The sequence below is a fragment of the Dipodomys merriami genome, unplaced genomic scaffold (genome assembly GCF_024711535.1).
Source record: "Dipodomys merriami isolate MVZ:Mamm:240054 unplaced genomic scaffold, mDipMer1.0.p SCAF_129, whole genome shotgun sequence".
Lineage (NCBI taxonomy): Eukaryota > Metazoa > Chordata > Mammalia > Rodentia > Heteromyidae > Dipodomys > Dipodomys merriami.
Window position 1 is genome coordinate 2,375,879 of NW_027202593.1, and position 24,027 is coordinate 2,399,905.

Here is a 24,027-nt window from a genome sequence, read left to right on the forward strand (position 1 = left end):
AATAAATAGCCAAGGAGAAAAGCCCATAGTCTCTTGTGGTAAGGAAGACTAGCTAGTCTTCAGGAATCTGTCTCAAGGAAAGGCATGAACCAAGTGCACTAACAAAGGCACTGTCCTGGGGGGTGAGAGGGTGGAAATGTAGAAATCCTGCTGGATGCTCAGGTGAGCAGGCCCATCCCTTTCCTAAACCTGCTTTTCCTGTGCTTGCACAATGGGCCAGGCCTTAGGATACAGTCAGCGGAAACACAAAGTAGTCATTTTTTTTCCAATCATATGACTGATTTCATTTCTACATCAGTATGAGGTGTCATGTAGTACTGAAACACACCAGATCCTCGGAGCCTTCATCCATTGTTTCAAAACCATACTGGGTGAACGCAGTCATTCCTCGGGCCAAGCAGGGTCTGACCCTTAGGTGACAGAATTACAGGTGTGTCTCCTGTTACCTAAAGGAGACACTAGCTTCTCTTCCCCATTTCTAACCTCAGTGACAGTTTATTCTACAAATTCCCCAGTCCCAATCTCTCTGCCTTTCAAAAGAAAGAAGATAATTTAAGGTATTCCCTCGGGAGGTATAATCATTGATGATGATTACTTAGTGAAGAATAATTAAGAGTTTGGACCCCGAGGGTAAAAACACACCCTGTAGAAGCAGTTTTATAGCAGCTGAGGGCCTGTTACTGAACATGAAATCATGAGAATCAGGTTGAGTCACGCTTGAGGGGCTCTGGGTTTATGCCCTGGCTAATTCTCAGAGTTGATGTTCTCGGGATTCTGGTGAGCAAGCTACTATGGATAAAACTGTTACCCAGATGTCTTAAATCAAATTTCCCTCTGTTTGGGTTTTCACTCATTGCTTCTTCATTCGCTAAGCAGAGGAATACTGTATAAAACAGAATAATTCAGCTTCTCGAAATTGTCGGTGCAGTCTTCAGGGTGGAACCATAATTAGGTTTAGATGTAAAACTGGGTCAAACCACCCAAGTGGGAAGTTCAAGTAAAAAGTGCTGCGATAAATGGGATTGTATATCCACTTCCAGTGGATCAACATTCTGGTGGCAGAACAGATCAACAGGCATAATCCCTCGTCCCTGGAAGTAGGACTGGTCGCCCAGTGGAGAGCTGTTTAGGAATAGCAGCTCCCCAAATTCCTCAAGCCTCCATCTGGCTCCCAGCTAAGTGCTTGCTAACATCCTTGTGACTCCCTGTGCAGTCTCTCTGAGATAGCAGAACTCCTCTGGAATCTACAATCACTGAACTAAGAAAAGTAGACAGGTGTTCACTTTGTCTTATGGCAATGAAGACTTTCAGTGTTTCTGGAAGAATGCAACAAAGGATCATGACTTCAACGTGGGTCCCTGGGTGGTGGTCCTGTAGTCTGGGCTGTGGTGGAGAAGTGGCCAGGTGATCACTCATCACTCAAGCCAGGGCCAGCTGTATAACCTGGAATGACCCTGGTAGCCATTCTGCTTCAGAGTTAGTCCTATTGTCTCAGAGCTCCCTGGGTCTGTAGACTTCCGCAGACTCAGAATCACTCTTGTGCATGAAGTGAAACTTACTCGCCTGGAAAAGGGTTGATAAGCAGGAGCTGGGAACTGAAAGGGGAAAGAAGAATAGGAAGGGGAATTGAATGGAAGAAGGAGATGTAGATCCAAGTAAAGGAAGGAAAAGACTATGTTCTCCACAGTATTTACCCTGCTGCAGGCAAGTAGTGTGTCCTAGCAATTGGGAAGCATACATGTCCACAGTACAGAGTGGAATATGCTGTCTGCTTGTGTGTGTGCGTGTGTGTGTGTGTGTGTGTGTGTGTGTGTGTGCTTGTGTGCTTGTGTGAGTGCATGTGTGCATGCACACGCGTGCAAGTATGTGTGGTCTTGGAGCAGAATGAATGCCTGGAAGGTCCACAACCCAAGAAGGACAAAATACAAATTGAAATTCCCACTTTGGAGATACCCAGAATTTGTTCTGGTGTTGTGTCCACAGTAGCATGGCAAATGAACATGATCATGCAGCTCAGAGTGTGGACTGGAGCATGAGTAGTTTGGAAGTAACAAGCTGTCTCACAGCTCTGTACCTCACAATCCTCTGCACAACATGAGGAGGACAGTACTTGCCATGCCTACCTTCTGGGGTTGTTACAAAGATCACACAAAACTGTTTCTTTGGCGTATGTAAACGAGCAAGTGATGTTTTAAGATGACCACTATTAGAGTTTCCAGCTCCCTTCCCTCACCCTTCTTTCCTTCTATCCTAGAAACATCTCTAAGAGCTAAGCCCTGGGCAATGGGGAGTTGGGCTCCCATCATTGGAATTATTGTTTTAAGTCATCTCATTCTGAATAATTTAGCTTGTATCTCTGCATATTGAAACCCAAGGAACTCCCAACTAGCAAAGACTATTAGGAAAGAGAGAAGCAGAGTAAACTCCACATATTACATTTGCAGTTGATTTATTATGGAGGAAAGTAGCGTTTGGATTTTACAAACCAAGAAGCATGTCATTTCCTGGAGTGTTTGGAAGTTTTTAAACCCTATTTCTTGTTCAAATCTATTGACTTTTGATCTGAGATGGCCTAAGTAGTTGCCCAGTAAACTCAAGACAAGTGCTCTGCCATTACATGGGCTGGTTGAGCCAGTGAAAACTTGACAGAAAAATAATGGTCTGGGAACCAGCGGGAGCTTGTGTTTCATTGTGGTATTAAAAATGACTAATTTGTAGAAAATGGAAAACCAATTATAGTATAAGCATATTACAGAAAAGAGCCTTAGAACAGATGCAAGCTTAATTAATAACCCAGACGGTATTGCCCAACTCACAGACCTTTTTGTCATGTGGTAAAATATGTGGTTTATCCACTACCCTGGAAGATTCACCATGAACCTCTGCTTCCAGGAAATATGATATGATATAGACTTAAATTTATGTACCCCAATTCCACTGTCCCTCCAAGATGCTGTTCCTACTTGAGTGGACAAATGACTTATTGAATATTCTCTGATTTGTCCTTAAACTTAGTTGAATGAGAGAGATATATGAGTACTCTTGTAATCTTTCAGCAGTTATAAAGCTGTGCTCTACTGGTTTTAATGACTGAGCAAGGAGCTTCATAAAGGCCATCTACCCTTCTCCATGCAGCTGAAATGCAGCAGCCCATAGGCTTACCAGAGCCTGGGAAGGGGCTGGATCGTGGTGGAAAGCAGACAATAAGGCTAGAAGGCTCGGGAATACAATTGGACCTATTAAATTCCAAATTAGTCACAACCTTCTCATGTTCTTTAGAGCTGGAGTTGACAGTATGTCTCAAAATAGCTAATATAAGTTTTAAGGCTTCCTACACAGCATAATGATAAATATTTTGGTGACAGATACACCAATTTTACCAATCTACTCATTGCATAAGGCTTACATGAACTGAAAGGTTACACTATATCTCATAATTGCATATAACTAAGGGTCAATTAAAATTTTTCAATATATAGAAAATTCTTTTAATATTTCATGTAGTCCTGAACACAGCTATAACTTAGAGCTGTAGAAGACCTGGGGAAATGCTACCAAGAAACACCAGAGAAAGGGTGAAGAAAGAAAGCCTGAGATGGAAATCCAGGCCCTCGGTGTGGAGAACCCTAAGTGACAGGGTTAACCTAAGGTGTGAGTCTTTTGTAGCGTGAACACTTCTGTGTGAAGAAAGGGTGTGATAAGAGATGCCTGTGTACTTCACTGTCAGAACACTTGTCTAGCATGCCCAAGCCCCTGGATTCAATCCATGATATGAAAAGAGGCAGGCAGGCAGAGAGGCAGGCAGGCAGGCAGGCAGGCAGGCAGGCAGGCAGGCAGGCAGAATATAGTTGTTTTAACCACAGCACATAGAGCACACTGAAAAGTAAATAAGGCCAACAAGTTTTAAATAAAGTTATTAATTGGGGATGGGAAGGTGGCTCAGTGGTAGAGCACTTGCCTTGCATGCATGAGGCCCTGGGTTCCATTCCTCAGCACCACATAAGCAGAAAAAGCCAGAAGTGGTGCTGCTCTGTCTCAAGTGGTAGAGCGCTAGCCTTGAGCTGAAGAGCTAAGGGACAGCGCCCAGGCCCAGAGTTCAGGCCCCACGACTGGATCCCCACCCCATGCCCCAAAACAAACAAACAAACAAAAAAACCAAAGTTATTGAGTTATTGTTCACCGGAAGGCTAAGACTCTCTGGAACCTCTTCTGCCTTGGAAGGTTAAAGTGGGTAAAGTTCACTACCATCCTAAGCCCTATCATTTGAGCAGGAAATGATTACAGCTCATGTTGCCTTTTCATTTCTCATATTCTTAGACTGTGACTTCCCCCTGGAGAAGTAAACTGCTAGACTTTTCCAGTTGCTGCTGTCCACAGCCTCTGTAGGGACTGGTTTCCTCAACTGAGTCATCCTGCTCCTAGAATGCTGCCTTCATCAAAGGCAAGAGGACTACATGGACAAAACTGATCTGAAATAAATAAAGGGGTGCAGATGCTTTGGGGGACACAGGTGGCCATGCACTGACCTCAACAAAAAGTCTTATTAGTTGGACTCTAAGTCCCAGAAAGGAAGCCTGGGCTAGGACATTCTTTGTGCCAGGGCTACCCACATGTAGAGAAGATGGCACTCGGGAAGGGAGTTGGTTGCATGGAAATTAGTGACTTCCTCCGCACTGTGATTCATCCCACCAGCCCCTGATGGAAGGCCTTCCGGCTCTTCTGGAATGATAGGAAATGAAACAGTCGTTCTTTATTTGTCATTCTCTCTTTCTCTCACCTCTCTCTTCCCCCCTCTCTCCTCTCTCGCTCTCTCTCCCCTCGCATTTTTTTTTTGGAGACAGGATCCCACTAATACAGCCTTGCATGCTAGCCTTGAATTTCTGAATGTAGATAGTTCCGCCTTGCTCAGCTTCCCAAGTATTGGGATGATTTTTCTTCATTATTGGATCAGCTTTCAAAATGTTAATGTGTTTATTAAAAAGAATCCTTTAAAAGTTCAGTTTCTAGGTCATAGCTGGCGGTTCTGATTCAGTAGATAATGGCAGCCACCGTGAAGGACAAATTCCCCCTTGAGTTTTCTAGAGGCGTGACGGCACTGCTGCTTCAGTGGTGCCGGGTTGTCCTCCTCTGCTTAGCTCTCATTTTATCTCCTCTGCCCTCTGATAAGATCATAAACATTTGAGGTCAAGAAATATACTTTTGCTTTCTCCAACACTTCTGGAAGTAGACCTCACGTGTGACAATGTTGATTCAAAGTAAACAGAACCTAGTCCTTGAAAATGTCAGGGCTGGTTTTGAGTGGGAAAGACTCACTTTCTAGGCAATAAGAATTCACCAGACAAGAAATACATAAGGACATAGGCTTTCCAGTAGATGTGTAAGCAAATGACTCAAAACACCCAGAATGTGTTGTTTTAAAAAGTTTTGTTTTTCAAAAGTATTTTAGCCAGCTTATTTTACTTAGAATGTTATCCAAAAGATAAAAATGATTGCTCCTTTTTATACTTAAGACAAATCCCTTAATTAGCATTATGATTAATTGCTAGCATTATTATTGATAGTGGAGCTAGATCTCAGGGTCTCCTGCTTGCTGGACAAACACTCTGACTTGAGCTATGCCTGCAGTCCTTTTGCTTTAGGTTTGTCAGATAAGTTTCATATGCTTTGTCCTGGACTGACTGACTTCAGACAGTGATCTTCCTATCTTTAGCTGGGATTAGAGGCACTCATCAACATGCCTGGCTTGTTTTTGAGATAGAATTTTGCTAACTTAATTAGGCTGACATTGAACTATGAACCTCCTGCTCTCTACCTCCAGAAAAATAGGCCTGTATCCCATCCCACTCTCTTTAATTAATAATTCATTTCAAAATTCTAAACTAGAATAAAAAATGTACCAAAAGGCCAAAGTCATCTATCAGTGGTAGGCATTTGTTCAGGAAGGAGAGAGAGGGGATCTGGTGACTTCCTCCTTCTTTAACAATTTGTCATTCCCTTGCTTAAAACTTGCCACAAGTTTTGGTTCACCTGTAGATTATGATTCAGACTCCCAAGGGTAGATTTACAACATCAACCCAGCTGAGTCTGGGCACTCATTTCCCACCCAGCCCAGTCTCTGGATGTGGCCTCCAGCCATGTCCCATCAATCCACTCAGTGTCCATCATCTCCCTTTCAGTGCCTAGAAGAGATCCAACACTGCCCTTTCTGACCTTTGAATATGCTGCTCTTCCTATCCCAGCTAACTTCCTCTGCAACATTCAAATCTCAATTCAATTATCACTTCATTTCAGGCCTGATTCTAATATAAAAGAGGAAGAAAAAATAAGAACTCTACCTACTTTAATGAATGACTTAGAGTTTTTAGCGTTTTTCAGGAAGACGTGGGCAGCTTATTTTGCTGTAAATTTACTGTGGTTTCAGAAGTACTTCACTTGTCTGAGGAATGGTTTCACTTCCTTTACAATGGTCAGTAATAGTCACAATAAAATTAAGACAGTAGAAAAAATAAACTCTATGTACATGTAGACAACAAGTAAACTCCTTGTACAATAGTCTAGGGAAATTTACCCAGGTAAGTTATAGACTTGTATGATCTAGTTATTAATCTAACTCAGATATTAGACTGGCCATTTTTAGTTGAGCATTTTGATCAAATAGATTCAGCTTATCACTCACCCACTCACAATGTTATGTAATTGAGGGTTTCCATTAACTTCTTGAACATTTGTGTATAATGATAACAGTGAAGGCAGGAGTCTTTTGAGCCAGTGAGGAAAAAAGATATTTGCTCCAAAGAGAGGTGCAACCCCCCCCAAAAAAAATCCTAATTATGCAATGGCTGGTGTTCAGTTGTGGTGCTAGATGTGGACATGGGTGGAATTCCTACTTGATGAAAACTGGGAATTCATTCCTGTCCTAAGAGACATCCCCTAATAAAAATTTAAAAATTCCACTAGTAGCCAATCATTTGGAAAACCACAAAAAATTTAAGAGACTCCTGAAAGGAATCACTCAATAAATAAAATGGTTGCGGTTACGGCTGCATGGTTATACAGTATGCACTGAAAAAAAAAGTCATTAAGACAAACGCTTAGGATTTGTACACTTTCCCCACAGGCATATCATATATCCATAACAATTGCCTAAAAGTATTGCAGTTCCTTAGCTACAGCAAATTATTGAGACCGTGAGGTTCAGCTTCCTCATTGCAGAATGGAAATTGTAGCAGCAGCATAGGGTCGTGAGTTTACATGAAATAACGTTCAGAAAACATCCAGCCTAATGCCTACCTGCCAAGCATTATGCTCTCATTCATGCTGGATCCTTATCTTTTGAACATCCCTTCACAACGTATATACATTTGAGATCTCAAAAGAAAAATTAAGCCAGAGACAATCCACTGGACTAGACATGCCAAAGACCAAAGAGCTGATGAGATTTAGGAGCTAAAGCCAGCCCAAACCCTGGTACTCTTGGGTAACAGGGAATATGAACATGTGAAGGCTCCTTGTCATAATAACTACAACCAAGCCAAACATTGCAGCTGAGGTGCCAGTGAGCATTTCAGACTCACAGCTGAAATCACAGTATTTGCTCACTGTGCAAGATTCTTCCCACCAAAAATACAAGGGTAAACCACCAAAATAGGAAATATCAAAACAGTGGGGTTCCCCAGGAATGGTCATAGCAGGGTATCTAAGTTCACTTTGGGACCAGCCTTACAAGAATGCTTGACTGACTCACGAAAAGCCAATCAATGGACACTTTCATATATATCGTCTTCCAAGCCAGGAGTTGGGGAAATTGAGATGTTCTGCTGTGAGCAGCATGCGTCACCAACTTGTTCTTATTAAACTGGTTTCCTTTGAGTTTTTCCATCCTTCAGGTTTGGTGCCCACAGTGACCTGGCCAACGTTCATAAAGCAAAAATATTTGTATAGTCATGAACTCTAACTTTCCTTCCTCTATGTCTCAGCATCCTACCAGGGCCTGGAGTGTTTATTAGAATGAACAAATTCATTCTGCATTAATTGATTAGGAGCACTTCCCATGATGCAATCATTGAAAAAAAGCAAGAATCAGGGAAATGTCTGTAGTGCAATTCTATATTTACTGAGCAAACCATGGCAAACTTCCAGAAGACTATGCATCAGAAGACTAATGAAGAAGAGCCAGAGAGAGGGAGAAAATGAGTTATTAATGATGGGACAAAAGGAGAAAAGGGACAGTTATAAACCAACCAAACAACAAAAAGACCCACTCTAATGAAAGTAAAAGTCTGCCATAAGCATTGCATGTATGATACAAACTTATTTGCTTAAATTTCTCCATATGTGCATAAATGCATAAAGAGAGGGATGAGAGAATCATGGTGATCTCATGAGTACAGTATCAATTGACATTTTATTTAGTCCTTATGCTTTGTAAGTTGATTCTTTACTCTTTTTTCTTCTTTGTACTTCAAATGTATTTTGGCTGGCATTCATCATTTGTATCATCAGAGATGACTTTTTAAATTCTCATAGAGATAAAAAGATTCTTATTTGTATTCAGCTGACATTCTGCATTCTCCATGCACATGTCTAGTAGCCCTTAAACTAGCTCTCCTCAAGAAGGAGGCATGGAAAGTATGGAAGTCTTGGTTCCTAAGCCCCTCACTCCAGTTGTACTGATGCAGCAAGGGCACATACATATGAATGTGGACTTGGAAGCAGAAAGAAAAACATCCCAGCAGCTCTGGAAAAGAAGTCAGAACATAAATCTTCTGCACAAAGTGACCAAAGCTAAGTGGGATGTGAGATAGGTCTCATGGAGTTAGCTGAGCCCAACTGGACCCTGTGGCCACAGGCTTTGTCTCAGGAAAACCAGGAGCAAAGTCTTTCCTGAGGCACACAAGAACGTGTCTAGAGACATGGAGGCCTCCCTCAAACTTCCTTGAGTTATGTCTAGCACACAGCTGTTTATACATGGTTGCCACTCACTGTGAGATAGTTTTCACTTATAAGTGGGTTTGAAATATGATTCATTCTTCTTTGAAGAGCCTGTTAATCATCTCATGGACTTGATATTCAAAGGAAGTTCCTTGTTCTCTCCAAAAAGTAGATCTTCTCAGAGCTGATGGAAAATCCCAAGAGATTTGTTAATTCATAATGAAACTAAGATGTGAAACTTGAGCTCATGAAATGGCTGGGTGCTGAGGAAGGGCCTCCGTGCCTCACCTGGGTTTATCCAAGGTAAGGTAGGAAGCTATCCTAGACAGAGAGAATTCCACTTCCTGCTTAGTGCAACTCTGCTAAAGCGGCTTCATTCTGTTTCTCCAACTGGGTGTGGGGATTTTTTTAGGCTAAAATAAATTTTTATTAAACGTTAGAAGACATTGATTACAACTGACACATTCTTTACACAACAACTGCCAATCTGTGTCCAATTTTTAAAGTTCTCTACACATTTGGACATTTTGTTGTGAAACAGAGTGTAAAAATATGTCTTTTAGAAAGTGTTAAGACCATGATTTTAGTCAAAATAATGTTTAAAATGGAAGTCTTTGCATGAAAGTGAGCTTTCAGTGATAAAATAAGTGAACTTTAAACATTAAATAGATAAATCTGACTTACTAAGGCAATGAGCAAGTATTCTGTAAACTTCTGAAATTCACCTGAAATGTTTTATTACTTTCAGAAGCAGTGCCAGTACAAGGTATCAGCAACCATAGTATAGGAATCTTGAATGATACCATTCATTATGCCAAAAGCACCAGTAACAACCAACTATATAGACAAACAAAAAATTTTAAAATCATCACAAAGAAGCACCTCTTCTGAGACATGTCAAGATGTCTTATTACACTAGAGGTTTATGGCACAGCCAAAAAACCCAACAGAAGAGAGTATCTCCACATAAAGTAATAGTAATTCATCCATTTTAGAACTGAGTAACATCTCTTTAGTAGTGTTACTGGTATAAAAGAAAGACACTAGTTTAAACTATGACACAACATAGAAAAAAGGGTCAACAGTTAGGGTCTTTGAAAGTATCTCTTAGGTTTAACAAAGACCAACTTTTGTAAACTGAATCTCTAATTCAAATACATCTTCATTATTCCAAAAAGGTGACTGACCAACTGATGCTATCCAGGACAGCAGAAGCCCAACCACCAACTTGGAGGATACATTGTCTCACAAAGGAGCAAGTTTACCTCAAAGACGGGAAGGAAGCAGAAATAAACTGCAATATATACACAGTTACGAGGAATTTTAAAATTCGATGTTGCCAACTTTTTGCCCTGAGCTGGGTGCTTTTTATAATCTCTGGAGAAACAAGTACATTCCATTGTTCCAAGTTGTGCCTATAAATGCTATTGTTCCAGCAGCAGGAACAGTATTTTTGTTCAAGACACTGTCAAAGTCAGATAAGCTAGGCTAATAAGAGGACTTCATGGACAGACAGACAGATGTAGATAAATAATAGAAAACCATTCCTTCAAACACTGTTTCCTTCACAAACTATTCAGAATGTCCCTGCATTTTTTGGCAGACACTATGTGTGTTTCGAATGTTCAGTAGGTCTTGCTGCAATACATTGAAGTTCTGCCTTTCAAGGTTCTCCTATCAGTAGCATGCCCGTTGCACAGGTAGCTCTTTAAGAAGCCATTGGACAATACATTAAAGGAGGATTTATTAAAGGTAGCTGGGAGAAGGAAGTTTCTGAGAGTCCCAATGTGTTTGAGTCAGAATGGCTCAAGGATCAAGGCAAGAAAACAGTAAATATTTCAGAATTTCTACCTCAGATCACACTAATTTGACTACATACATGGAAGATGGACTAGCTGTCTGTTCCAGATATGTGAGTCGTTCCTGTGCTGGTTCAATGATCTCACCTCCAAGATTACATTTCAACTCACAGTTAAGCAGCTATTTATTAAACTACCTAGTGATACTACTAGAGCTTAAAATAAGAGGTCCACAGTTATATAAATCATGATCACATAAGCTCATGAAGTATACACTTTCTTGACAAATAGAGCAATGCATTTAGAAAACTATATTTAAAGTATATGAGTAATAATAAAGGTGATAATGATAGAACAGCACACACACCAAATAGGAAGTCCCATATTGAGTATTCTGGGTAAGGGCCACATAGAATCACTATCCAGATGTGTCACATATATTGAATTCTTTTCCAGGAAAATTTAATTTCAGCTCTATTCCACCACACCACTGCGCCAGCAGGAAATTCAGCCCCAGTGGTTCTGTAGTTCCACCTTCTCCTTACTGATCTTCCCAGGCTACCTATCTTTCAGTTCTACTTACTGCTGCTTCTGTGCCAGACTTGCTTTGGGGATGTCACCTGCCCCCGGCCTAGGATCTCACTTCCCTGAAGTCTCCTGTGGTCCTCCATACCCTTGGAGTTCTTCTGTGCAATGGGGCTCAGTTCTTCCTGGGATCCAGAATCCCTGGACTCTCCCATACTTGCATTATGGGTTTAGGGGAAAAAAAATCACCTACCATCCTTATTGATTGAGATGCATTGTATACAAAAATAAGCATGACACAATGAAATCCCCTGTACAACTAATTGATACTAATAAAAATTATAGGTCAGTAAAAATAAAACAATTTATCTCACCATGGAGAGTAAGTACCATGCAGATTCTGATTTATTATTCTTGCTCTAGTCATGGAATTGTCTTCATTTTGATTCTATCTGGTCAACAAGTATGGGTGATCAGTTTCTTTTGAGAATGTCCCTATTTTTTTGCCAGTCCAGATGCAGAAAATCAGGAGCTAGGCACTGTCCCTGAGCCTCTTTGTACTCAAGGCTAGCATTCTACCACTTGAGCCACAGTACCACTTCTGCGTTTTTGTTTGTTTGTATTTTGTAGTTTATTGGAGATAGGAGTCTCACAGACTTTCCTGCCCCAGTTGGCATAATCCTCAGATCTCAGCCTTCTGAGTAGCTAAGATTATGGCATGAGCCTCCAGCATGTGGCTGTCACTACTTTTTTTTTTTTTTTGTCAGTCGTGGGGCTTGAACTCTGGGCTTGGGCCCTGTCCCTTAGCTCTTCAGCTCAAGGCGAGCACTCTACCACTTGAGCCATAGCACCACTTCCGGTTTTTTAGTAATTTTATTTGAGATAAGAGTGTCACGGACTTTCCTGCCCAGGCTGGCTTTGAACTGTGATCCTCAGATCTCAGCCTCCTGAGTAGTTAGAATTACAGGCGTGAGCCACCGGCGCCCTGCTTTGTCACTATTTTTTTAATGACACCAACCTAGATCTTTTGGCAGCATGGATGTCTTCTTGAGAAGTTTTATCTACTCTATGGCGAAATGCTAAGTGGAACTGGTGACATGGTCATTTACTGACTCAGTAACATATAGTACAAACTCTGCATGACATGTAGAGGTCTGAAAGCTAGCTTTCTCATCTCCAGATTGAGGAAGACAGCCATCACTGAAACTATTTATAAAGTGTCAGACATTTGCTAGATACTTTTGCAAATTATTTAATACAATCTTTGTAACACTTCATACAAATGTTCTGTTTGAAAACAATACCTTTTACAGAAGTAAAACTGCTCAAGGTGATAAAATAATGGGGTTAAGATTTTGAAGCAGGTCAAAAATCTTGATTTCAGGACTGAGTTTATAACCATTCACAGCTATGTCCTGTGGGTGCCTAAGTGGCCTCTATCTCCTCAGTTCTCCCATTTGGGACACAAGATGAGTCAAGACCCAGATGGAAATAAAATTTGGGTGTTTCTGAGGACATTCTATCACTTTGTATCTTTAGCAATGTCCCCTTATTTCTTGTACCCCATGCTCACAGGATACTTCCTGTTTTCCTTCCAAAAACCAATTCCTTCCTGCCCTAGATACGAACAATTCTCAGTAGGGAAGTTACTCCTACATTCATTCACATGTGCTTTTTGAGTAGCTACTAACTTCACAGTAGTTTTTTTCAGCATGAGGAATGCAGTGGAGAGCCACCTTCTTTTTCAACCTTGTTTTGTTATCCTTAGGAAGTTGTGCAGAGGGCCTTCATTTCAATATGTCTGTTTATGAGTACAATGCACCTGGATCAATGTCACGTCTCCCATCATCCTCTCCATCTCTGCAGTATTTCTCATTTTTTCTGCTTTCTAATCCACATCTGTAGTGTTCCTTTTAAGATACTTGAGCTAAATTCAACAAATGAAAGGGTTACTATCTTTTCCCCCATATTCTTCCTTTTTGCAAATCCTAGAGCCACATCTTATAGCAAATTCAATACATATTCTTTCCCCCAAGGTCAAAAGTAAGGGAGTAAAGGAATGAGTGAGTGAGCAACTATTATATTGCTAGAATTTGTAACTCTGCCTCATCTGATCATCAGCAAAGCCTAAGGAGGCAAAGGTTGACATCCTCCTTTCAATTAGGCACCTGGGAGTCCTGGAGCTCTAACTATAGACCTTGTAACAAGTCAGAGTTTGGAAGTGAAATTCCAGAGACAGTGTGGAGAATCTCCTTTTGCCCTACTTGAGAAGGGAATTTGTCCCCTGGAGTCCTGGCCTCAGGAAAATGCCAGGAAGTAACCAGTATTTCCCAGGCCAGGGATGTGGGTCAGAGCCATGATTACATTATTACCACTACCATCCACCTGTTGTTCATACAAATCAAAGGGTGTGTAATCCAAAGGATGCAGAGTTGAACTTTTCCCTGCTCAACTGCCCCACAGCTTGGATTTCAAATAATATTGGATTTCAAATAATATTGACCAAGAGGTATATTCTATGCAAATAGGACAGGTAGGTCGAGGGGGAAGAAGGCTGAGTTCAGAGGTCGCAGGGGGAGAAGATGATGGAGAATTTCTCTCACCCAGCTGTAAAGCATTTACCCTCATGTGGCCAACTCCAGGCAATTTGGGAGGTGGGGAACTTTTTTTTTTTCTATAGGTAATCAGGTAGGATGGGATTTCTGCTCTGATAACTATAGATCTCAAATTAGGCTACCATTAGGCTTGGAATATGTACACTTCATGCAACAAACTTAAACTTGTTTAATGTGACAACCCTAGATCACAATTCTATTTTGAGCTAGATTCAATTTAGAGAAGACTCATCTATTCTAGCAAAAATAACTTACACAATCTTTTACATTTTACTTTAAAAACAAGCTTAGCAGCTATAAACATATATGAATACAGATACAGGGTCATACACATTTGACTAAAGTATGGAACACAGGAGAGGACTCAATAGACTCACAGGTTAACAAAATGAATACCAGGAAGCTGGAACACATTTTGTCCTTGGGGAGGGACAAAGGGAGGAGAGTAGACAACGAGGAGAGAAAAGGTAGGAGAGTGCAGTCATAATATTCAAGGTACATATGTGAAAATGGAATGAGGAAAATTGAGGGGAAGGGAGGGGCCGGAAGAGATGGGGAAGAATCATGAAATGTGACGGTGATCAAGATGCATTGTACTCATAAACTGACATGTTAGATTGGAACCCTTTTGTACCACTAACTCCTTAAAGATAACAAAAATGTTCTATAAAAAAGTTCTGAAAAATAGATTTGACTTACAATGGAGATGAGAAAAGTATTTGAAAATACTAAACTGTTTAAAAATACGCTTTTAGTTGTCTTTATATTTTAGATGCTTTGTGTTTTGTTTGTTTTGCTTTACAAGGGCTTATTTTGTAGAGCAGGTAGAAGTAGAAACGTATCATTTTGAAGAAATATACTCCAAGATGTGTAGGTCAGTGATAGGTTAGAGGCTAACTTGTGAGTTGAGTAAGGTCATGATTTTATTCACATGGTTTCTGAGATAAATCAAAGGATGATACCAACAGTGAGTCACCCAAAGAATTTCATGTTCACAGATCCTGGACCCAGGGTTATATAAAGAGGGACATTTGAGGAACTTGTGCTGAGCAGGAGCAGAGTTAACAGAACTGAGTGTCTGGAGGGAGACATTCACAATGAAGCTTCTTCTACTGATTTTGTTCCTGCAGGTTGCTGCCTCTGGAGCTGCTCCTCTTGCCAGTGTGGAGGAGCAGGTGGTGGCATTTGCTAAAGTAAGTACTGACAGATACTGACAGATCAAGCCTAGTTTGTCTCTAAGATCTGTTGTATTTGCTAGTTTTATTTGTGAAAAGTACTACTTGAAGACTGGCTGCTTGGGGTTTGCTTTCCACATCCATTTTTTCTTTGCCATAGAAGAATTTAAAAAGAAAGTATTGGTTTGAAAAGAGTGTTATGAAATAGGTGATAGTTGCTCTTTCCACTAAAAAGCTCTGGCTAAGGAATTTTAGCATGATATAATTAGAATTCACTTTAGTTACAGTATTTTATGTTAGTTATTGAATGCCAGTTAATAATCTGAGATTTCAAAAATGGCCTGACCTATTTACCCTCTTCAGGCTACTGTGATGCTTTCAACCTAATCTATCATTTATCACAAATATTTCTTCATAAGCATTTTTAAAATCAATTTTTCCATTTGTAGTTTATCTTTCATTAAAAGAGTTGGATCTAGTTGGATTTAGAAAAATCATTGCTGTTTTGGCTATCTTTGCTCAGGATGTCCTGAACTTGTGAGCTCAAGTGATCTTTCCCTCTCAGCCTCCTGAGGATGCACTTGTTTTCTAAAATTAGTTTGCATCTTTTTGTCCATGGTTGGGATTGATCCCAGTGCTGCTAGCACAACAGGCAAGTGCTCTATCGCTCAACTACAACCGTAGTCAAGTAATGTTTTTACCCCAACTTAAATGAACAACTTACGTACTTCACATGAGTTTGCCACTTTCTGATAGTTACAGTATGCCAGGTGCTAAAACAGCTCTTTGAAAGTAGAAACAAGCTTGAAGAAATAGAAACGCAACAGTTTTTTTCCTCTGTGCTTCTAAGGAACAAACTTAGGTAATAAATTATGACATATTTCTGAGAGCATAGAAAGTTAAGAATGTTTCCTAGTTACAATTAATTGCCTGAATATAATAATAATCTAATCTTCAATTCAAATACCTGGTTCAAAAACCTCTGTGTAAAGTTGATTCACATATACAGAATTGCCAACAGCAACTTCTCTGATAAAATTCTGCACAATTGAATGTATTTTTTTCAGAAATATTTGATAGACTTTTATAGCTACAAGATAGAGGACATTCCAACAACAAAAATGGAAATCAGTAGAAACTTCCTAGAGGAAAAAATCCAGGAAATGCAGAAGTTCTTTGGGCTGAAAGTGACAGGGCAACTGGACTCAGCTACTCTGGAAATGATGCATACACCTCGATGTGGAGTGCCTGACGTTCACGATTTCAGAACGCTGCCACGCCGGCCAGTATGGAACAAACACCATCTCACCTACAGGTAACGCAGGTGGAGGGAGGCTTGTGCTTCCTACCTCCCCATGGGTCTGGCTCCCAGAAACCTGAGCCTTGTAGACATGCTACAACCCAAATCTAGAAGTACTAGACCAGGGGCTTCATTTCACTTTTAACACTACTCTGTGTTACAATCCATTACCTTGAGCAGGGAAGAAGGTTACTTAAGGAAGAGTTTCAACCCTCTGGTTTACAAATCAGTGCAGAACAGAGCAGAAAAGTTACAGATAATCTAGGCATGAAGGAGAGAAAGAGAGAGAGAGAGAGAGAGAGAGAGAGAGAGAGAGAGAGAGAGAGAGAGAGAGAGAGAGAGAGAGAGAGAGAGAGAGAGAGAGAGAGAGAGACCGAATAGTGGGGTTGGATCAACATAGATGTCTGTGAGCAGGAGCAAAAGGTGTGGTATCTATCCAAGTAAATCCTTTATAATTTAATTTGATTTTTGTTAAGAAGACAGTTATCCAAGCAAAAATGTTTGCATATAAAGAAGCAAGTCCTAATCTGTAATCTAGATTAGAATGGTTTTTGAATCACCTTCTAGTAATGGTAGCAAACATGGAAAGATTTTGGTATGATAAAACTGACATGTGGTTTCTGTATGTTTTCCTCTCTTTCTGATAAAGAATACATAACTACACCCCTGACCTGAAGAATGAGGATGTTGATTATGCCATTGAGAAAGCTTTTCAAGTGTGGAGTGATGTGACACCCTTGAAATTCAAAAAGACATATGCAGGCGACGCTGACATTGTGATACTTTTTGCACACAGGGGTAAAGAACTTGGACTCCCTCTGTATCATGTGTGATTCTGTGGGATACATATAGGACTGATTTTCTTTCCTTTTTTGAACAGAACATGGTGACTTCAGTTCTTTTGATGGGAGAGGTGGGATCTTGGCCCACGCTTACGGACCAGGCTCTGGTATTGGAGGAGATGCACATTTTGATGAGGCAGAAATATGGAGTAACAACTTCAAAGGTAAGGGGAAAGACACTAAGCAAACAAAGACTAAATGTAACAAATATTTTTCCTGATTTTCAAAGACTCTGACAAGAAATCATAATATGGCCTGTTCTGATTAAACCTTTTCAAAATCAAATTGGATACTTTACATGAGTCCATATTTCATTTCCCCAAAACTGAGGCCATTGGATTAGACTATCTTAAGAATCGGCTACAAGAATATAAAAAGATTCTAGGAGCAAGTTCCTTAGTATTAATCCATGGAAAGATAAAATCCATTAGTTAGATGTGATGGTAAAATCAATAAACTCAAAAGCAAACACAAACACTAATTCTGTGCTTTAAAACAGATAGAAAAAGGTGAATAAAGAAGAATAAAGAGACCATTGTTGATCTCATTTTATATGCTGGCAATTTCTTAGGTTCACAGTTAAAGTTATAGCAAATTTAGATGCCTATGGAAAAACACAAGAATATATATGTATATATATATATATATATATATATATATATATACACATATGAAAGTTAATCTCAAAAGGTGGAGATATAATAATTATGAGAGTGGAGACAGTGGAGGGGTTCTGGAGGCTGATCAACAGCTATTTAGGAACAAGAAGTTCTGGTGTTCTCCTGCACAGTAGAGTGACTATAGTCAACAATCATGTCCCATATACTTCAGAAAGCTAGAAAAAGGATTCTGCATATTTTCATCACAATGAGATAACAAATATTTGAATAGATAAATATATTTGCCCTGGTTTGAACATTGCCAGATGCACACATGTATCTAAAATCACTTGGTCTATACAACTTGATATGTCAGAAAATGATGGCCATGTACATCACCCCTCTTTGGTGGGTTTCCTCTTAGGCACAAACTTGTTCCTTGTTGCTGTTCATGAGCTTGGTCATTCCCTGGGACTCGACCATTCCAATGACCCAGAGGCAATAATGTTTCCCACCTACAGTTACCGTGACCCTAAGACATTTCGCCTCTCTGCTGATGATAAACGTGGCATACAGTCCCTCTATGGTAAGTTGAACATCGTCATTTTTCTGTCTTAAAGTTCCTCTTAACAATGGTCTAATACATCTATCTACATTTGGATTGAGCTCTGTCTTTTCTTTTGAGCTCCATAACAACCTTGAAAGGTAGGTGTGCAGATATTATGTTCATTTTACAAATTGGAGATCTCGCACAAGCCTTTAGATTGGAGCTTTTTCTACCCTCGATAACCCTACTGAAGATGACACATAGAGAATAATCTAATGGGAAAAGGAAAATCAAAGTAATCAGAAATACTTCCCCCCATGAGGTTGCAACCATGTGGGAAAATCCTGAATGGATTCAAGATTTTTATGAAATGTATCAACTTAAATTGGCTTTGATGTATTTTCCGTCAAGAAAATAGAATACTTTTAAAAGAATGGTTCTTCCTCTTGTGACCAAAAGTGCTAACGTTTCCCAAATGCTTCTTGAAATATATTTTCAGGAGTTCCACTGATGTACCAACCCAAGCCAAGCCCTGAAAGTCAAGTACCAGACGCCTGTGACCCCAACTTGAGTTTTGATGCTGTCACTACAATGGGAGATAAAATCCTTTTCTTTAAAGACTGGTATGAGCATTCTCATTTCTAACAATATTAGTGGTTTTGTCCTTAGAATTCTTTTTTTTAATGTCAGAAAATACTCAACCAGGATCTTTCCGATCTCAACTTCCCAGGTATCTAGGATTACAGGTCAGAGGCTCTGGTGCCCTACAAGTATCAATAACAAGTTTTAACTTTAAATGTCTTTCACATCAGGTTTTTCTGGTGGAAGCGTCCTGAGCGATCAGCCACTGGTGTTAGTTCAATTCATTCCATGTGGCCGTCCTTGCCAGCCGGCATTCAAGCTGCTTATGAAATTAAAGCCCAAAACCAGATTTTTCTTTTTAAAGGTAACTTCAATGTTTACTTCTGACATCAAGCATACTTTAAAGAGAAGGAAACAATAAGAAAGTATTATTACTTTTATGAAGTAGACCAGAGTATTCCAAATTTTCCTATAAGCTAATATTGCTTTAACTAGTTACCCTGGAAATATCTGCAGCTGTTAGGGAGCTACAAATGTTTCTAAAATATAAAATATGTTTCTAAAATATATGTATGAAGAAAAAACATGGAATCATAGAACATAAAATAAACCACACTGAAGAACTATAGGGAGGGAGTGCGGGTCAGTGGTAAAGTATATGCCTACTATACACCAGGCTCTGTATTTGAGTCCCAGAATTGGGAGAAAAAAAAAACAGAACAATTAATATTTTAGAGCTTGGAAATAAATGCATTAAATCTGTATTTTTGTTCCTGTTTCTATGAAATTCAAATATATCCTTTTTCTTCTTTGCCTTGTAGATGACAAGTTCTGGTTAATAAACAATTTAAGACCACAGCTAAACTATCCCAAGAGTATATATTCTCTGGGCTTCCCCAATTCTGTGAAAAAAATTGATGCAGCTCTCTTCAACCCACTTTACTATAAAGTCTACTTCTTTGTGGGTAACCAGTATTGGAGGTGAGATTTAATGATCCAGGGTTGTTCCCTAGGATTTGTTGGTAAAACAGCCATAGAACAAAGTGCTCCACAAGATAGTTTTTCTTTGTAAGTTCTCAGGTTCCTGAAAGAGAGATCAAGGGAATGAAGAGCAGAAACTGTTGTCAACCTACATCTTTTCTCTATGCCTCTGGTTTCTGTTGTAAGAAATAGTATATAATCTCATTTAGGAAGAAAGCTCTTTAAATGCCATATTACAAAGCAGTAGACATATTGAGAACATGTTCTAGATCTATAAGGCCTGGTATTTAGTTTATGGCCATCTTAGAGGATGTATAGATTTGTAGAGTTCTTCCCATGATCACTGGAGCCCAAAGATAAAATGAGTGACCTATGCTCTAAGTGACAAGAGATCAGATAGTCAGGCCATTCCGGTAGCTCCTCTGAATGGTTTAACCTCAAGTATCTAATTCCAAAGTGGGCTAGGACCGTCTCTTTAGTTAGTTCCCAGATTGCTTGCATGGTGGACATACAGCCTAACAAAATGTTTGAAGATTACATTGTCACCCCATTTACTCTTGAACATTTTAAATTCAACATCTACTTTCAGTTGAATACTACAAGCTTGTCAACCAAGTTCAGTCTTATTTGAGAAGGAGAACTATTTATTTTAGCAAAGAGAACTTTTTAAAGAGCCCACGAATTGGTGTCATTTGTCATAGCTTGCGATTGTTAACATTAACAGTTCAACTCTGACCAGTGGCTCTATTTACTTTGATGCTGCTTAGCGACTCAAGGTTTTTCTATTCTTCTCCTTAAAACAGTGAAATTTCCTCCTTTTCCTACTATTTCCAGTATCAGGAAATCATGAGCAAGCAATAAATTCTTAGAGAATTAAATTGTATAAAACTAAGATAACAGGTACTTTTGATTGCCACATCCAAGTCTAGAGTGAGATGACACTATTTACTCACTGGTGAAATAGAATTTGGAAAAATCACCTGATTATATGGGCCAGCTATGACAGGATTAACTTTCAATGTCTCTCTAATATCTGTCTTTAAAATATTTTAGTTCCATGGCTCTAAAACTATTCCATTCTGTTATCCTCTGGACAAAATCATTGTTGTCTTAGCAGAAAGCTCTGAAAGGAAGGCAATGACAGGCAATTAAATCGTTGGAGCATGGGGAGGGGTCAGTACTGTAGCAAGTCACCTTCTGGAGCAAGTGCTGGGAGAGGCTCTGCGGGGACAGTGCGGGTGGGGAAAGACCGCACTAAGTTAGGGAGCCAACATGCTGAGTCCTGTGGGGTTGTAATCTGTGTTTTAGTGTTTGATTTTCCTCGTTGGCACAGTTAAAGGCCTTTTAGGAGAGGATATGCATTTATGGATAACGTCATAAAATCCATTTCCTGGTTTTCTTGCACAGGTATGATGTGCGTAGACAGTTCATGGACCCCACTTATCCCAAGTTAATTAGCACGCACTTCCCCGGGATCAAAAATGAGATTGATGCAGTCTTCTATTTCAAAAGTAAGTGGATTCAGAAAGTATAGATACCCATTTTAAAACACTACCAGGAACAGAGAATGGATTTCCCCACTGGAAAGAGATGGTGGGGGGAGCTCAATTCTCACAGGTCCATAGAGGGAAAACTCAGTGTGCAGGGCTCAGGATAGACAATAAAGAAGACTGAGCAAGGTGGGTGGTGCTACCCATGGTGCCTTTCCTATGGTGGTCTAGAAGGAGGGGGAATAGAATTGTTGCTACCTCCTCTGACCGAACCTCTGGAGTTTTCTGTGACCTCTTGGAGTCATGTGTCCAGTAAGCCAATGGCACCTAAGACTCAGGCAAGCCTGGACTCAAGTACTTCTTGCACCTAGCATTCTGTGCCTTCCTTCAGCCCCTTCTACCCTCACAGAAGCTCACTGCAAGATATAGAAACTGCATCCAAATTGGGACTGAGGATGAGATAAGAGAAGCTTGATAATATGCTAGAAATACCTTCAAGCTTGGCCTAAGCACAAGTGTTCAACAGACCAAGATTCTCAAGGCCTTCCCTGTCTCAGTTCCTGTCTTTAGGGCCCTGTTTACCCTTCCCTGGGCCCCTTACCCTCTCTGAGTCCACCGTCCATAGTGCGATTGGTTGTGTATAGATGCGAGGGCAGGATACACACATGGCTACAGGTGCCTAACATCTGTGTTCTCAAATCACAGTGTATGTAGTCTAGTAATCCACAACAACAGATTTAAAGAAAAAAAAGAAGAAATACCAAGGGAAAATTAATTTTTTTTCCTTTTAGGACACTACTATTTCTTCCAAGGACCTAATCAATTTGAATATGATGTCCAACTGCATCGAATCACCAAAAGGCTGAAAAGCAATAGCTGGTTTGGATGTTAGGAATGATGTAATTAATGATATTTGTCAACTTAACTTCAGTTTAACAAGTATTTATTGCATATTTACAATGTGCTCAGGGTACCTATTGCATTATTATGTATATCATAAAACAACGTAATAGCTTAAATTGATTGCATAGTTGAATAATTACATAAAATACAAACCAGTATTTTCCATTTTTGTTTGGTTCTGTTATTAAGTTTGAAAACTTCTCTTTAAAGGATAACTTTCTATAAAAGAGGTCACTCTAAACCTTAGTTCCTACCAACCTTGATTGACTAGATAGAATAATTACTTCTCTGGCTAAATTAAAGTTAAATATGTATATTTTTCTTGTGCTCAAATGAAAATGTGGTCTCTTTTTAAAATTTGTGATGAAAAGTTTGGATGCAGTTTCTATATCTTGCAGACTACTGAAGTGATACCTCTCCCAATGTCCTCCCAATGCAAGCCTGGCCCTTGGGCCCCTCCTCTTCTTTGTTCTCAGGCGGGCTTCAATTCATTCTTTGTGTGGGGGTGTGTGGTGTGGTGTGTTGGCATAGATGAACTAGGAAAGCCCAAAAGATTCCCATTATATTCTTCAAGTCAGGCAATGCATTGAAAAGTACTAGACTTTATTGTCATTCCATCATAAAAGGGGCCTCCTGGAGATATCATCTGTTAAACTGCAGGAAGGGAAAGTGTGACTTAGCTCTTGCTATGGCAGATATTCTAGGCAGTGGCTGGTGATACAAAGTCTATGAAATTGATAAACTCTGCTCCTTTTCAAGATCAGTATGTGATCTTGAACAAGTCAGCTGATCTCCTTGAAGGTGAAGGAAAGTAATTCTCTCTCTTAGGTCTGTTCTGAGATTAACATATGGAGCCAATGACATGCTCTAGGCTTTTCCCTGAAGCCTATTTCTCCCCAGCCTAACTTCCCCTTGGCCTGTAATCCCCCAGATGTTCTGTACTCCTCCTCAGCAAATGTGTCCATACTTCAGAAACGACTTTGACGTGTGGGCAAGTTAGAGAGCCCACAGGGTTCTCTGGCCAGTTGTTCCATCTTTTCTTCAATGTATACTACTATAAGCCATCCAAAGTTAGAAATACTGTCACCTAATTCTGGCTGTTATTGCTGATACCTGTTATAAACATTGTTTAATATTTGTCAAAGTTTCCATATTTCTGTCATACATGTCACACTCATAAGAATTTTTATTTCCCAGTTGTTTTCAAAGAAAAAAAGTGATTTAAGCTGGACGCAGGTAGCTCATGCCTGTAGTCCTAGATACTTAGAAGGCTGAGATATGAGGATCACGGTTCAAAGCCAGCCTGGGCAGGAAAGTCTGTGAAACTCTTATCTCCAATAAACCACCAAAAACCAGAAGTGGTGTTGTAGCTCAAGTGGTAGAGCACTAGCCTTGAGCTGAAGAGCTGAGGGACAGCACTCGGGCCCAGAGTTCAAGGCCCACGACTGACCAAAAAAAAAAAAAAAGTGATTTATTTGGTATCACAGAGCTAAGAAGTCCAGAAACTGAGATCCTAATGGAAGGCTGTTTAACCCCCAAACTCATGTCCATTCTACTGTGGTACTTTCAGCTGAAAATGTTTTAACCAATGAGAAGTGCAGTTTGGTACTGTTTGGTCCAATATCTAGGTACAAAATAGATTGGTTAACTGGCACTGTTGTTTATAGTTTGAAGCCATCCCTGGCAGTTAACCAGAAAAATATTAGACTGTGAAACATGGTTCAGGTGGTAGAGTGCC

At 39.9% G+C, this 24,027-nt stretch overlaps 1 protein-coding gene across 1 annotated transcript; it reads left to right on the forward strand.

Annotated features, from left to right (window-relative positions):
- The first annotated feature begins 14,927 nt into the window (after positions 1–14,927).
- Positions 14,928–22,454, forward strand: LOC138824456 (macrophage metalloelastase-like). Its single transcript, XM_070018333.1, has 10 exons — positions 14,928–15,063; positions 16,113–16,360; positions 16,995–17,143; positions 17,226–17,351; positions 18,211–18,372; positions 18,833–18,956; positions 19,146–19,279; positions 19,737–19,896; positions 21,304–21,407; positions 22,178–22,454. Exons 1-10 carry the CDS (start codon positions 14,968–14,970, stop codon positions 22,276–22,278), a joined length of 1,404 nt encoding a protein of 467 aa, XP_069874434.1. The 5' UTR covers positions 14,928–14,967; the 3' UTR covers positions 22,279–22,454.
- Positions 22,455–24,027: the final 1,573 nt, after the last annotated feature.

Excerpts from the sequence above, each read along its gene's own strand:
- LOC138824456 (XM_070018333.1), top strand. The coding sequence starts at position 14,968 with ATGAAGCTTCTTCTACTGATTTTGTTCCTGCAGGTTGCTGCCTCTGGA. Across the intron at positions 17,352-18,210 it reads ATGGAGTAACAACTTCAAAG|GCACAAACTTGTTCCTTGTT; the intron begins GTAAGGGGAAAG and ends GTTTCCTCTTAG. Across the intron at positions 18,373-18,832 it reads TGGCATACAGTCCCTCTATG|GAGTTCCACTGATGTACCAA; the intron begins GTAAGTTGAACA and ends ATATATTTTCAG.